This window comes from Gymnodraco acuticeps, unplaced genomic scaffold, assembly GCF_902827175.1.
Source record: "Gymnodraco acuticeps unplaced genomic scaffold, fGymAcu1.1, whole genome shotgun sequence".
Classification (NCBI taxonomy): Eukaryota; Metazoa; Chordata; class Actinopteri; order Perciformes; family Bathydraconidae; genus Gymnodraco; species Gymnodraco acuticeps.
Genome location: NW_022992357.1, coordinates 1,075,185 through 1,090,909, shown reverse-complemented (window position 1 = coordinate 1,090,909; position 15,725 = coordinate 1,075,185). Strand labels below are relative to the sequence as shown.

Below are 15,725 nucleotides of genomic sequence, written 5' to 3'. Positions count from 1 at the left end.
AGGACAACTCACTTATGTTTGGAGGATCAGTAAAAGTGTAATAATTGTTTATTATGTGTGTTTTCCTCGAGGGCTAAGTTCAAGTTTAGATGGCTACACGACAACTTCCGAAATACATAAACCACATAAAACTGATAAAGTCTACACCACATGCATTGCACATGTTTAATATGGAAGAAAAAATAAGTCAAACTTAAGATAGCAAAAAGAGGTTTATTATGACATAACATCCAAATGTTGGTCAACACCCAAGGAAAACATCAGAGAGGGGAGGATCACACTGTACATCTTCCGGAAACCTGGGAATGAAAAGGGAACAACAGTTTAATAGGGCGAAACGTTTCAGCACAGTCAGCACAACATGATCTCCATAAACAGCAAGTAAAGGAGAGGCCTGCATAAACGGTTCCGTTTTACGGTCGATCAGTACTTTCTATTAGTTATGAAAAGCAGACAAGACATGATTGTTCAATGATTTATCTATGACTTTCTGCACCTTTGTTTACTAACTTAAAGTCATTTAAACAACAGCTTAATCCCATTTTAACACTTGAACATTTTTAGATTTATTTAGATGAAATACACTTTTTGAGTTGATAACAATCACATGACTACAATATGTTACAGAATGTTTATGTATCTCCATACCCATAGTAAGTCGAGAGCTTCTCCAAAATTCAAAATAATGACCAGACTTTTTAAAGTGGTTTTAGGCCCTTGATATCCATTGTCTCTTTTAAACCAAGGAGGTACTGAAATGATGAGTCAACTATTGCCTAGTCCATTGATGGAATACTCAAGAATACTCTTTCGTATTCAACAATTTATTCATGCAAAAAATTAAAAGATTGAATATCACAGCTTCACAAATGTAATGTGTTTATCTACTAGATAGATTTAATTATGACTTAAGGTGTAGCTTTTTTGTTAGCCATCATGTTAACCTCCATCATAACCTGTGATGTTTGGTATATGTCAATGTTGTTATTTTACTGAATATAATTAATTACTGATAGTTTAAGCAGATTGACAAAAAGGACATTATCTAATTGTAGCCATAAAGCCATGGAAGAGTTAAGTGTGCACACAAGATACTCACAATGATGTCACTCCACAGCTGTAGGTTTAATTTATAAACACACACATAGTTAGTAATACTGATAAACTTGGCTTTACCCACTTCAGCCATTCCTTACATTGAATCACAGCTAAGACCCACAGCAGTTACTGCTGGAAACCTGGTCGTCCTTCTTCAGCACAGTGGGCCTCACCACGTCCACGTCACGGTGCAGGTGATCCAGTAAACTAGTGAGGATGTTAGGGGCTGAGTAGAAATCAATCAAAAAGTAAGACCCTCGGAGGTGGTTCTGGTTGTGTTTGTTGATCTTGTAGGGCAAGAGTCTTTCCCCCAGGTTCTCAAGGTCCCTGACCACGGCGCCCCGCTCCATCAGAGTCTCCACTGTCCGCCGGAGAGCCGCCGATGTCCCGGGCCGCTGCATCGCCTTCAGGATCAGCGCGAGCTCGTAGCGAGGCATGGTTCCGGCAAATAATTCCTCGATTCACAGTTTTAAATCTGCTGGGTTGGTGTCATTGCCAGAATACTCAGTTCAAAGGCGACCATGTTATGATGACACGAGGGACAGGAAACGGTTTTGGCGATGACGTATAACGTGTGCGCCTATGTTGATAAAAGCATGGCTAGAAATATATAAATGACAGAGGGGAAATTTGAGTGTATAACATTACAGGGGTTACACATATAAACTACAACTCAACAAATACATTTTCAATAAAAAAATATTTTCAAAATCAACAAAAGTTCGAGAGGAACATGCCATATCGTGAGGCGCATGCGCGCAATTGACGCTTCCGCTCACGTTCCTTCCTTCCAGAAAAGAGCGTGGTGAAGATGGCGGAGCAAAAGTCGAAGCCGAGCGATCTTTACAAATGCGTATATTCCTTTCTAGCGGAGAACAAGTTCACCAAGGCGGCTCAGCAGTTTATGAAACAGACTAACGTGGTAAGTGGCTCACTGTGTGTTGTTGCTAATCTGTGGCTCGTGCTGTCTGTCTCTAGCGTTGTGGTGAAGTTGAGACATGCTGCACGAGGAGTACATGTACAGCCATGTAACGTTGAGGGTCTGTACACCCATTAGGAAAGGTAGCACGTGTAGGAGTACAGGCACACTTTGTTCTTTGGTTGCCATTCGTTTTAAAAGCTCATAATATTTTAATTGGCATTATATTGTGTTGCATTGCAGGAACATGTATTTGATTGCGAATTTGTGAAACTTTAGAACTGTAAATGGCTAATTGAGTGCTTCACGTGTTTCTTTACAGACTCCACAAGATGAAAATGATGAGAGCCTCGTCGGCATCTACGACTTCTGGGTGAAGTGAGTTGTTATTGAGTCAGCACTAAAACTTGTTTAGTACATACTGATATTAATACACTTATTAATAGATATGGCCAAGCCTTTTTATTGGGTTCTCATTGCATCTATCATTTGCAGTCACTGTTCACCTATGCATTGCCTAATCTATCTCTAATACAAACAAAATCTACCCTTTATCAGACTTAAATATTCACTTTAAGAATAATTTCTGCTCTCATTATCTCTTAGGGTTCACTCTCTAAGCGGCAGCTACAGGATTTGTCTCTGTAGTTGAGATAAATATACTTTGTCGCTAATCTCTTCAGATATAGAAGAAATGTATACAATAAATGACTTGTTAATTTTTGAGGTTGCTGTTCCCTTTTTAATATACCCATGTGTCTTCCTAGGTCTCCTGAAGCCAAGAAACGAAAGGCGCCCTCCAGCACAGCTGAATCTAAAACAAGTCCATCAGCCAAGAAGGCAAAAACCAGTGCAGCGAGCTCCAGCAGCGAAGACTCAAGCAGCGAGGATGAAGCAGCGGTTGCAAAACCAACCAAGGCAGCCCCTGCAGGTAAAATCAATGTTTTGATGCAGAAAACTGATTACGATGGTTTAAATAGGTTGGTAACATTTATGATCCGGTTATATATGTGTAACATATCTCTGTAATGTTTGTTTTAGCAGCTAAGGTGGTGCCCGCTAAAGCACCTGCAGCAGTAGCAGCTACTAAAGCGGCATCCAGCAGCAGTGAAGACTCCAGTGACTCTGAGGAGGAGAAGGCCCCTGCAAAGGCCCCAGCCAAGGCTCTTGCAAAGGTAGGAAGAATAATTCTAATTAAAACTGCGGTCGCACTTGTGCGCGCAGTGATGAGCGGGCCCTCGCGTCCGTGCGCCTGTCGGGGAGGGCGGCAGGTCGTCCCGGCGTCAAGCAGACGCGCGCGAGTCCTGGGAAATGAGCCGTTTCTCATTTCTATAATTTTCGCGTCCCAGGTCCTCCGGCAGCGACCCGGAAACGGATTTCGGCGCGCCGTCTCGAAGGAAAACAAATTTCTCTAAAGGCTCGTCGAGGATCGATTATCGAGGAGGCTTTCTGGAGGAGCCGTAACCGAGGATACACTGATTTAGAGGAGAGAGGAGTCTCTCTGGAGGAGCTATAACCGAGGGTACACTGAAGTATTCTCCTGAGACGATTTCAGCCAACAGTGATGTTTAAAAGAGGCGTGACGCATGGCTGGACTTCTGTCAAACGAAGCACAGCTCTGCAAACTGTTCCCGTTGTGATTATAAGTTATTTGACATGATCAAATGTGCATCAGACTTTCTGCCCTTTACCGTTTGTTTACTCACTAATCACATGTCCCCTGGATGTTAGGTGATGTTACAGTGAGAACAGCTGCTGAGGTCAGTGCAGAAAGCAGAACAGTGTGTATAATATATATGGCTCAATAACAAATGTAACAGGCCTACATGTCACACTTTATTTGTAGGCTTTAGGAGATATCTACTAATACACATTAGGGTTAGGGTTAGCAAGTGTATAGGTGTCTGTTGTAATGAATATGCCGCCAGCAAAGGGTGTGTGTGTGTGTGTGTGTGTGTGTGTGTGTGTGTGTGTGTGTGTGTGTGTGTGTGTGTGTGTGTGTGTGTGTGTGTGTGTGTGTGTGTGTGTGTGTGTGTGTGTGTGTGTGTGTGTGTGTGTGTGTGTGTGTGTGTGTGTGTGTGTGTGTGTGTGTGTGTGTGAGAAACCTCAGTAGCTTATCTGACATATAATTGGTCAAAAATGGTATATTCTCCGTTAGCCTACGAGCTCCCCGTTTGAGCGAAGGACTATTCCTTCTCAATGTAGCATGACATTGGATATGCGCTGAAGTTGTCCTGGATTGGAATTTTTCCGATCATTCCCCTGGGAGGAGTTTGCAAGAATGTGCTTGAAAAGCATGTAAAACGCACATTTTTCTTAATGGCCGAGTTCCTGGGGGTCGGGGCTAATGGAAGGCAATTTGAAATATGTGTGCAATCATAATAGTAATGTGTATACAGTAGGGGTGTAACGGTTCACAAACATTTCGGTTCGTACGGTTTTTTGGTCACGGTTCGGTTTTCGGTACAGCAGAATTTTTTTTCACAAAACAAAACATATATATATATATATTTGTATTATTATTATTAAACTGTGAATAATGTATTCACTCAAATAAATACAATAAAATAAACATTACGGTGCAGCATTTCGATGAACTGAAATAATCTGTATTTGAACTTTACTGTACTAGTACTCACAAAACATAAACTATTAGTTTTGGGTTTTTAATTATTATTAAACTGTGAATATTCACTCAAATAAATACAAAATATAATAAAATGAACATTAAGGTGCAGCATTTCGATGAACTGAAATAATCTGTATTTGAACTGTACTGTACTATCACCTAAGCAGCCAGTTTGACATTATGACTTGCTTGTCATTGTATTTTCATGTTTTTTTAAAGAAAGATGAACCTGTCCACATTGCTTGCCGAAAGGGCAGATCTGCTGGCACTAACAATGTCTCCTGATGTGGAGAAAACCCTCTCGCTAGGGACAGAGGTAGCAGATACAGCCAGGTAGCGCTTTGCTAACATGGCAACATAAGGATATTTGGTGTTTGTAATAGCTTTGGCTCGGTCTGATCTTTCTGTGAGTGGTGGAGGCTTAAATGCTATTGGGAGTTGGGTTTGCACTTCAGTCTTTTTTCTTTTGATACCGGTGATATTCACGTTCGGGTGATGCCTTTTCAAGAGTGTGCAAGTTTGATGTATTGCCAGCCGCGTAACCAATTTTAGTTGAACAATGCCGAAAAACAGCTTTGGTTCAGTCCACCTGTCTTTGTCCGTCATCCTTGTACGTAACTGTGAAACCAAAATGTTCCCAAACCGGAGACTTCAATGATGCTGGAGGATTTTCGAGCTCAACTTTATCTGCGTTCGCCATTAATTTTTGACAGTTCCTCAAATTACTGACTACATTTGAACGCTTCCCTCTGACCAGCTCTCATAGTATGCCTCTCATCCAATGAAATGACTTGCTCGCTCTATGACGCGTTGAATCCAATGTGAGCAAATTACTCTGAATGCTGCGACGCAGCACCTGAGATTACTTCCAAAAAGTTATTCACGTTCTCAATTTTTTACGTTTAACGTTATATTCGTTCGGTACACTTCGGTACACACCTGTACCGAACCGAAGGGCCCGTACCAAATAATTTCGGTACGTGTACCGTTACACCTCTAGTATACAGCGTTTCGTGAATATTGGAAAAAGTATACGCGAGTAGTTTGGAGTAATTTGGAGTAATTTGTGACATGTAAATCGTAATAAATGGTGTATTCGCTGTTAGCTTACGACCTCCACGATTGAGCTATAAAAAATGTTCTTCTCAATTTAGCATCATATTGGATAGGGGCTGAACTTGTGCTGGATTTGAATTTTTCCGATCATTCCCCTAGGAGCAGTTTGCAAGAATGTGCTTAAAATGCATGAAAAACTTACATTTTTCTAAATGGCCGACTTCCTGGGGGGCGGGGCTAATGGAAGGCAATTTGAAATATGTGTGCAATCATAATAGTAATATGTATACAGCGTTTCCTGAATATTGGAAAAAGTATACGCGAGTATTTGGAGTAATTTGGGACATGTAAATCGTCAAAAATGGAAAGTTCTCCGTTCGCTTACGAAGTCGTCGTTTGAGCGATCGACTATTCCTTCGCAATTTAGCATCACATTGGAAATGGGCTGTACTTGTCCTGGATTGGATTTTTTCCGATCATTCCCCTAGGAGGAGTTCGCAAGAACGTGCGTAAAATGGCTGAAAACCGCACATTTAAAAAAAATAGCCGACTTTCTGGGGGGCGGGGCTAATGGAAGGCAATTTGAAATATGTGTGCAATCATAATAGCAATATGTATACAGCGTTTCGTGAATATCGGATTAACCATATCCGAGTAGTTTGGAGTAATTTGCGACATGTAAATCGTCAAAAATGGTGTATTCGCTGTTAGCTTACGACCTCTACGATTGAGCTATCAACAATTTTCTTCTCAATTAAGTATTATATTGGATAGGGGCTGAACGTGTCCTGGATTGGAATTTTTCCGATCATTCCCCTAGGAGGAGTTGGCACGAATGTGCTTAAAATGCATAAAAAACGCACATTTTTCAATATGGCCGACTTTTTGGGGGGCGGGGCTAATGGAATGTATATACAAATATGTCTGCAATTCCATGAGGAATGTCTGTGCCAAAATTCGTGAAGTTCTGAGAAACTATGTGACTACCACACAATAGGGGGCGCTAGTGAGCAGTTGTTTTGAAAAATTAAGTTATTTTTTTTTACATTCTTGAAAAAGACGTGGGCTGTGACGCGTGTACCAATTTTTGCGTACCGAAACACATTTTAGCTCATCGTCATAAAATAAAAAGTACAGGCCACGCCCACATTTGTCATTCATTGTGACACTTTAAATATAAGTCCATACTCATCCCCAGAGTATGTCTAAACAAATATATATATATTTCGTCCATCAGTTCATGAGTTATACATTTGTCATGTTTTTGGCGCCCCCTATAGTCCAAAATAGAGATTACTTTTTGTGCTTATTCCCCAATACAGACTGAACCTTACCACCAAAATGTGTGTTTTTTTGGTACATTGTTGATGAGTTATGAGCATTTCTATCTAAGCCCCGCCTTTTTGCGAACACGTTTAGAGTAATGACGGCCACATTTATCGACTGAACATGCTAATTTCCTACGATAATGTGTCTGACCCTCCGGCGATACTGTATACTGAGTTTGGTGTTGAAAAACCAAAATTTGAAATTTAAGTGAATATTTAACTGTTTTTAAAATTATGCTTATTTAAAAAAATATAAAGTAGGCGGAGCTTACGGGCACTTGGACATTATATGTAGAGCAGGTCCACCCGAGTAAGTGTGAAAAATGTCAGGTCATTTGGAGTTACGGTGCGACTTTGTACATCTTTCCAAAAACGGAAATGGCCATAGGTGGCGCTAGAGAGCATGTTGAACAATGTGAACAAATTGAGTCCAGAATATTGTAGTTTTCACCGATTCTGGAATCTGTGCAAAACTTTGTCAGCATCCTAAAGGCCTCAAAAACAGGAAACGCCAGCAGAAAAAAAATAATAATACCACGAATAACAATAGGTATCCTTGCACTTCGTGCTAGGACACCGTTGGGTCCTAGCACTCTCGTGCTCGGGCCCTAATTATAGTTTCATACAAGATCTTGCCAGTGTTGAAAGCCATGTCTGGTGGTTATGCTATTATTAAAATGAATGTTCCGCATGTAGGCTCCTGTGAAGGCGCCCGCTGCCCCTGCTGCAGGAAGGAAGAAAGACAGCAGCTCCAGCAGTGAAGAATCTGACTCTGAGGATGAGCAGCCTGCTAAAGCCCCAGCCAGTGAGTCTAGAGCAAGATGTCATTTAATATTGTGAATTTATTTTGAGATGATTATAATGAAATGTGTTGTATCTAATTTATGTTATTAACCTTTAATAGAAGCCAAGGGTGTTACAGTCACAGCAGCCAAACCAGCTGCTCCTGCTAAAGCTGCAGCTCAGAAAAAAAAGGATAGCAGCAGCGAAGACAGTTCATCAGATTCAGAAGATGAAAAACCAACCAAGGTATGTAAAAGATACTGCCCATATGTACATATCTTTCTTCCAAAACTTAGAAACAAATAGAAAAAGTTATTGTAGTAAAGTACATTTTACACACAATACTTACTTCACATGTCCGATAGGCTCCAGCTAAACCGGCTCCAGCTAAACCGGCTCCAGCCAAAGCGGCCCCCGTGAAAGCAGCTGCTGCTGAATCAAGCAGTGAAGACTCTTCATCTGAAGATGAGGCTCCACCCAGCAAAAAACCCAAAGCAGGTGGGTTTTTATTTTCACTCTATTATAAAAGCCAGACAATGTGAAGTTATAAAACTTGTTTGGTGCTATGAAAACTAGGGATGCTCTGATCGATCTGTCACCGATCGATATCGGCCGATACTCACTCTCTACCGATCGATCGGTGCTCTCTAAACATGCCGATCGCGAGAGCCGATCGCATGACGTAAAATACATGACACTTTTCTCTGTGTGCGGCAAAACAAGCTCGCCAAAATGGCTTCACTGGTCTGGCATTAGTTTAAGGTGTCCGAAAAAGACAGTAAAATAGCGGTATGCAACGTGTGTGAAGCAGAAATCCTGCAGCTCCGCCCGCCGGACAGGTAAGCGCAGCGAAACACACACACAGGGAGAACCAGACCGCAGTTAATTTCCTCATATTCCAAACGAGAAATTACGGTAGCAAATCACCCGGTTCTTTACGACCAGACTATTTAGAGAGAGAGAGAAGAGAGAGAAGAGAGAGAAGAGAGAGAGAGAGAGAGAGATACTCCAATCAAACGAAAGGTAGTTATATTAACTTACGTTTTATTTGACATGATTAGTCTGTCATCTTTTAGCCTTACATAATCTGATAGAGGATTATTTTGGTAACAACTTAAAATTGCTAGCACCTATTTTGGAGTAACGCAGTGGCTCAGTCAGTAGGGGATTGGACTGTGAGCCGTTCAAGTCCCCGACCAGACCTAAAAATGGAGTGTGGACTTCTACTTGGAGAGGTCCCAATTCACCTCCTGCCCTGCCGTGGTGCCCTTGAGCAAGGCACCGGACAACCCCCTCACTCCCATTGTTCCCTGGGCGCTGTACGATAGCTGCCCACTGCTCCTAGTACTAGACTCCTGGTACTAGGATGGGTTAAATGCAGAGGCCAACTTTCACTGTGTGATCTGCATGTGTGACCTCCCAATTCTATTATTATTTATTATTATTATTATTAACATTACAGTCCCTCTTTTGCATTATGTCACCAACACCTAAGTGCTTAAAGTATTGTACATGGGCCCTGTGTTATGAGGCTGATTAGTTTGCTTTGCCTTGGTAGGAGCGTACAGTGCAGTCCCACCTCCAGCTTCAGTCCAGAAAGCTCCCGCTTCAGTGACCAAGGCTGCAGCTGCACCAGCAGCCAGCAAGGCCAAGGACAGCTCCTCAAGCAGCAGTGATGAGGAAGAAGAGAAGAAAGTAGCTGGTAAGATTCACCCAGTTTTCCCAACTTGAAGTAGTGATTTTAGAAATGACACATCTAACAGCGTTGTTATCCTAACAGCAAAGCCTGCACCGGTAAAGACCGCCGCTGCAAAACCAGCGGCGAAGGAGTCCAGCTCAGGTAACAATTACAATCCCACTCTGTCATTTTCTACTTTGTGTTTGATGCCAAATGTAACAAATCTTCCTCTCCATGCCCATGTTTTTCAAGATTCAAGCTCAGATGAAGAGGAGGCAAAAAAGCCTGCCGTGAAAGTCACCCCAGCTAAAGCTGCCCCAGTCAAGGCTGCTCCTGCTAAAGACTCAGACTCATCCAGTTCAGAGGAAGAAGAGGAAGAAGAAGAGGCAAAAAAAAAACCTGCAGCAAAGGTGACTCCTGCAAAGGCTGCTCCAGCTAAACCTGTTGCAGCTAAAGTCACGCCTGCTAAAAAAGACTCCAGTTCAGAGGACGATTCCAGTTCAGAGGAGGAAGAGGAGGCCAAAAAACCTGCAGCAAAGGTGACTCCTGCAAAGAAGCCAGCAGCTAAACCTGCACCAGCCAAGACTCTCCCAGCTAAAAAAGAGGAGTCAAGTTCAGGTAAGAGACATGTTGAGAGTGTGAGCTCTGTATCTCTGTCAAAGTAGTTTATTTTCTGTCTTGAATTTGCTTTCATTTACTTAAACTGTGTTGCCAGTGCTACCAGTTTGTGGAGGGATCAAACTAAATTTCATCATGAGAACTGTCAGTTATACATAATATATAAACTCTCCCCAGTTTTGTTACATACACAGTTGTCAGTTTGTTAGGTTCACCTTACTGCAACTAAGGCAGTGTATCTTTGTTGAGGATAATATTTAGTTTATGTTGAAACTGGTTTACTTAACATCAGGCCAGAATTTTCTGCAGGACTGTTGTAATATGTGACTAGCTCTATCGAAATCAGTCGCATTGACCCGAAGACACATTTTGAGTTGTATACACTGTTGGAAAGAGGATATTCCTAGCTTTCTAATGATATCATGATTGTTGTTCTACTCCAAATATTAAGCAAAATATGTCACATTATATAGTGACTGTCACCGAGTCATCATTTTGAGAAAAAGGCCTTCAAAGTTTTCTCTTCTCTGGGATCCATCGATCTGATTGATTATTAGTGGTAGTATCAAAATACTACGGAGGGAAGATATTTTCGTTTGGAGGGGAAGCTCGCGAGTGTGTGCGTGTGTAATTTTGCGTTTGTGTGTATTGTGTTTGTTTCCCGGGGAAAACACTCACGAGAAACACCGGCTGTTGTTATGCCTGCTGTGACGTTAAGTTACTCCGTTCTCCGCTTGTAATTATGCCGTTACAAGCTTCAAAGTTGTATTTATCATCTGAATTTGCCGAAACAAGTTTAATATTCTGAAAGCCAAGACTTTGTTTAATTGAAATCGGATGAAAACAAACTGTAACGGACCCTGCCATGTTATCTATGATTACTATACTCTTACATTCATAATTTCAGCCGGAGGGAGGGGGGGGCGGCGCTGCGGAAGAGCAGATTGCGAGTGAGAGGTGCCGGTCTTCGTCCCTTTACAAGCTTCAAAAATGTATTTATCGTGTGATTTTGGAAATAAATGTTTCATATTCTGAAAGCCAAGACTTTGTTTGTTTAAAATCAAACCAAACACCCTAACCCCGAAAAAATAGTTTTTTACGTAAATCCACGTTTATTTTTTAAATGAGCCATTGCGACTTCCGACTGATTTCGATAGAGCGGGTCACATATACAGTCAACGTTTTAGCTGTGTGTGCCATGATCAAGTGACTACATTTGTGTCTATCTGATGTTAAAGTAATGTATTTGTTTTTCCAGACAGCAGCTCTGAAGATGAGGCTCCAGCCAAACCTGCTGCTAAAGTTGCAGCCAAACCAAAACCTGCTGCTGTAGCTTCCAAAGCCACCGCCAAGGCAGCTGAGAGCAGCTCTGATTCAGATGACTCCTCTGAGGATGAAAAAACAGTGAAAGCTAAGCCTGCTACCCCGGCTGCAAAGCCAGCTGCAAAGCCTGCCACCCCGGCTGCAAAGCCTGCTGCTGCTGCAGAGAGCTGCTCAGACTCAGACTCCTCCTCTGAGGATGAGGAAGAGCCAGCTAAAGCTAAGCCTGCTGCTAAGCCAGCTAAACCAGCTGCAAAGCCTGCTACCCCCGCAGCAAAGCCGGCTGCTGCTGCAGCAGAGAGCAGCTCTGACTCTTCTTCTGAAGATGAAGAGCCCGCTAAGCCAGCTAAGCCAGCTACACCAGCTAAGGCTAAATCAGCTACACCAGCTAAGGCTAAACCAGCCACGCCAGTAGCAAAGCCAGCTGCTGCAGCGGAAAGCAGCTCTGACTCTTCTTCTGAAGATGAAGAGCCAGCTAAGGCTAAGCCAGCTACACCAGCTAAGGCTAAACCAGCTACGCCTGTAGCTAAGCCAGCTGCTGCAGCGGAAAGCAGCTCTGACTCTTCTTCTGAAGATGAAGAGCCAGCTAAGGCTAAGCCAGCTACACCAGCTAAGGCTAAGCCAGCTACACCAGCTAAGGCTAAGCCATCTACACCAGCTAAGGCTAAACCAGCTACGCCTGTAGCAAAACCAGCTGCTGCAGCGGAAAGCAGCTCTGACTCTTCTTCTGAAGATGAAGAGCCAGCTACACCAGCTAAGGCTAAGCCAGCTACACCAGCTAAGGCTAAACCAGCCACGCCAGTAGCAAAGCCAGCTGCTGCAGCGGAAAGCAGCTCTGACTCTTCTTCTGAAGATGAAGAGCCAGCTAAGGCTAAGCCAGCTACACCAGCTAAGGCTAAACCAGCTACGCCTGTAGCAAAGCCAGCTGCTGCAGCGGAAAGCAGCTCTGACTCTTCTTCTGAAGATGAAGAGCCAGCTAAGGCTAAGCCAGCTACACCAGCTAAGGCTAAACCAGCTACGCCTGTAGCAAAGCCAGCTGCTGCAGCGGAAAGCAGCTCTGACTCTTCTTCTGAAGATGAAGAGCCAGCTACACCAGCTAAGGCTAAGCCAGCTACACCAGCTAAGGCTAAGCCAGCTACACCAGCTAAGGCTAAGCCAACTACACCAGCTAAGGCTAAACCAGCAACGCCTGTAGCAAAGCCAGCTGCTGCAGCGGAAAGCAGCTCTGACTCTTCTTCTGAAGATGAAGAGCCAGCTACACCAGCTAAGGCTAAGCCAGCTACACCAGCTAAGGCTAAGCCAGCTACACCAGCTAAGGCTAAACCAGCCACGCCTGTAGCAAAGCCAGCTGCTGCAGCGGAAAGCAGCTCTGACTCTTCTTCTGAAGATGAAGAACCAGCTAAGGCTAAACCAGCTGCAAAGCCAGCTACCCCTGCTTCAAAGCCTGCTACCCCCACAGCAAAGGCAGCTGCAGCAGAGAGCAGCTCTGAGTCTTCTTCTGAAGATGAAGAGCCCGCTAAGGCTAAGCCAGCTATATCAGCTAAGGCTAAACCAACTACCCCCGCTGCAAAGCCAGCGGCAGCAGCAGAGAGCAGCTCTGACTCCGACAGTGACTCTGAGGATGAGGCAGCCAAACCTGCTGTCAAGAAACCAACTCCTGCAGCAGAAGCCCCTGCTAGCACGCCCAAAGCTTCAAAAAAGAAGGCTGAGAGCAGCTCCGACAGCTCCGATTCAGAGACTGAGGCAAAGACCACACCTGCCAAGCCTCCAGTCACCAATGGCAAGGCAGCTACACCCAAGGCGGCTACACCCAAGGCGGCTACACCCAAGACTCCAGCAAAGCCTGCAGAGTCATCGTCCAGTGACAGCAGCTCCGAAGAGGAAGAAGAGGCCAGTAAAAGTGCTGTAAAACCTGCTACACCTGCAGCAACACCCAAGACGACCCCGGCTGCTAAAGCTAAAGAGAGCAGCTCCTCAGACAGTTCATCAGAGGAGGATGCACCACGCAGAGCAGCCACTGCACCCACCACCCCCACAACAAATGGTGAGTCACAGACAAATACAGAGTATGAAATGTAATGCAGTGTCAACTTCATCCTGGATTACTCAAAGTTAAACATTCCCCACCCCCCGCAGGAAAAAGAAAAAAAGGTGAAGAGTCATCGGAGAGCGACGAGGAAGAGACAGAAGTGACTACACCAAAAAACAAGATGGCAACAACCACACCTCAGACGTTTCCTAAAGCCAATAAGAAGGTAAGGCCAGTCAGAGACTAGAACTTGGTTTTGAGCCTGGTTTCTTAAAGGGGAAAAAAGTTTAATAATAGTTCATGATTTGATGGAAATGGGTTGTGTCTTCCAGTCGTCCAATGTACCCTTCCGTAGAATAAGAGAGGAAGAAGTAGCGGTGGATCCCCGTCTCCAAGACAATTCTTTTGATGCAAAGGTGAGTTCAGTTACGGCGAAGAGCAATTTTAAAACTGCATCACTGAAATGGCTGTGCTGATCATTCACTCTTAATCATCTGTCTTTGCTTTTCCAGTTCGGATCAAACGGGGACTGGGGCCAGAAAGCCAACGACACGCTCAGGTTCACAAAGGGCAAGTCATTCCGCCATGAAAAGACAAAGAAGAAGAGGGGGAGCTACCGCGGCGGAGCCATCAACTCCACCTCCGTCAACTCTATTAAGTTTGACAGTGAATAAGGACGGCTCTTTGAACTTGACTGTACCTGTGTGATCAGGACTGTCTGATCGCTTCCCCCCCCCTGTTACCAGTCCCTCCGTCATCACTACCCAGCAGCACACTGACAGGAAGTGAGCCGTAGAGCTGAGCCGGCGCTCACTTTCCGTCAGCTGCCCATCGCTGTACTGCTTAAGGTTGACACCCATGTGATATCATCACTTATAGCCACTAGGTGGCTGCAGGCCACCTGTTAATGGTAAACGCCAATGTGTGTATTGGGCCCCCTTTTTCAGTTTGTTTTGATGTCAATCTGTACTTTCATTTTTCTATGTATGATTGACAGCCATACATCCCAACAGGTTCTTGTATTTTGAAACAAGGTTGATAATCATTTTAATGGACCACATGGTTTGTTTGGTTGTTTGTCAACATTTCTTTTTGGCCATTTCTTCTTTTTTTTGCTGTTGGTTTTTTTTCACTTAACATTACCTAATCTTTTGGAAAGTAAAACTGAGTTTTATACTGTGTATTTATTAAGTTTTATTCCATTTCATTATTTTTCTTAAGCCATTTTGCTTTGAAACTGATTTCTTCTGATGTTGGGATACATACATATGTTGCTCTAATCTGTTCGTGGTATTGAATGTTTTATTAGTCAATGTAACTGATTAAATGTTTATTTCAATGATTGGAATTTACTGTGTGAACCTGTAGGGACTTTTGAGAACCTTTTTTTTTATTAATGGATGTAGCTGTAATTAAAGACCTAATAGCTCAAATGTTGGTGTGATAGGTATTACACTTTTTTCATTTTTAATCTTCCCTACAATTGTTAAGAGTCATTTGTCCTCAGTTTCTCACGGAGCTGTGTTTTATGGACACATAACGGGGATAATGGTGTTGCTGTGTGTCTACAAATAAGCTGCTTTGTCCATTTAGTTACAAACATTTTTCATATTCACAGGCATTAACTGTTTAAGTGTCAAGGAAAACCGCTAGATGGCAGTCAGGTATTTCTTTGCTCCAGTTGAAAATGGGAAACTCAATGTTCAGTGTGTGAACTGACACCTTATACCTTGCCATAGGACAGAAAGGGATACTCCAAACAATTTAGCCTTGCACTTCCATACAATTGGGAGGCAAGGCTCCACCTGGAATTATAAATATTCTCACAGACTCGAGCATTTTTGGGGGATCGACCATCAGCCTTCCATTTAATGCCCGACCAGTCTTACAGCTGTAAGTGTCCATTAACTAAGAACTTTAGCCATACAATGCCTTGAGAGAAAATTCAGTTTCTTGCTTTGAATTAATACTACTAGCACTAGGCTAGATCAAAAGATACTGTAATATAACTCAAGTTTTAATACAATAAATTACCAATATTGCCATCCTTTTAAAAAAACTTGATGGAGAAGCAGGACAAACGATTAGATTCGGCTGACTGGTTACACTGTTCTCACATTGCAATCATACTAAATATATTTTCTTTGCATTTAGTTATAAACCATGACATGGCCTTATGAAACACTTGCAGCATTCAGCGTAAAGAGAAAAAGCCTTATTCCTTAACAGCACATGCATTGTGCATGCAGTTTATTAATCTACACTGA

The 15,725-nt window shown here is 43.1% G+C and overlaps 2 protein-coding genes across 15 annotated transcripts; one reads left to right on the top strand and one right to left on the bottom strand.

Moving 5' to 3' along the window:
• Positions 1 to 193: 193 nt before the first annotated feature.
• On the bottom strand, positions 194 to 1,674 carry mrps6 (mitochondrial ribosomal protein S6). Of its 2 annotated transcripts, none has more exons than XM_034209748.1 (2): positions 1,181 to 1,674; positions 194 to 299 (listed from the first exon to the last, which is right to left on the bottom strand). In XM_034209748.1, the coding sequence occupies exon 1, from the start codon at positions 1,533 to 1,535 to the stop codon at positions 1,209 to 1,211; it is 327 nt and encodes a 108-aa protein (XP_034065639.1). In that variant the 5' UTR covers positions 1,536 to 1,674; the 3' UTR covers positions 194 to 299; positions 1,181 to 1,208. The 2 variants fall into 2 exon arrangements, with proteins under 2 accessions (XP_034065639.1, XP_034065638.1); XM_034209747.1 differs by having other exon boundaries at positions 1,197 to 1,672.
• A 93-nt stretch (positions 1,675 to 1,767) lies between these two features.
• Positions 1,768 to 14,667, top strand: nolc1 (nucleolar and coiled-body phosphoprotein 1). Of its 13 annotated transcripts, none has more exons than XM_034209729.1 (16): positions 1,768 to 2,020; positions 2,340 to 2,395; positions 2,785 to 2,948; positions 3,059 to 3,192; positions 7,727 to 7,835; positions 7,935 to 8,059; positions 8,179 to 8,311; positions 9,372 to 9,515; positions 9,594 to 9,653; positions 9,744 to 10,109; positions 11,368 to 11,933; positions 12,021 to 12,212; positions 12,300 to 13,473; positions 13,566 to 13,684; positions 13,791 to 13,874; positions 13,971 to 14,667. In XM_034209729.1, exons 1-16 carry the CDS (start codon positions 1,910 to 1,912, stop codon positions 14,130 to 14,132), a joined length of 3,699 nt encoding a protein of 1,232 aa, XP_034065620.1. In that variant the 5' UTR covers positions 1,768 to 1,909; the 3' UTR covers positions 14,133 to 14,667. The 13 variants fall into 13 exon arrangements, with proteins under 13 accessions (XP_034065620.1, XP_034065624.1, XP_034065613.1 ...); XM_034209733.1 differs by having other exon boundaries at positions 11,368 to 12,212; positions 12,411 to 12,578; positions 12,699 to 13,473; XM_034209722.1 differs by having other exon boundaries at positions 12,021 to 13,473.
• The last annotated feature ends 1,058 nt before the right edge of the window (positions 14,668 to 15,725 follow it).

Bases quoted from the DNA above. Each gene is read 5' to 3' on its own strand.
- mrps6 (XM_034209748.1), bottom strand. From the start codon at position 1,535: ATGCCTCGCTACGAGCTCGCGCTGATCCTGAAGGCGATGCAGCGGCCC.
- nolc1 (XM_034209720.1), top strand. From the start codon at position 1,910: ATGGCGGAGCAAAAGTCGAAGCCGAGCGATCTTTACAAATGCGTATAT. The intron at 10,110-11,367 runs GTAAGAGACATG...TTGTTTTTCCAG, and splicing joins AAAAGAGGAGTCAAGTTCAG to ACAGCAGCTCTGAAGATGAG. The intron at 13,875-13,970 runs GTGAGTTCAGTT...TTGCTTTTCCAG, and splicing joins ACAATTCTTTTGATGCAAAG to TTCGGATCAAACGGGGACTG.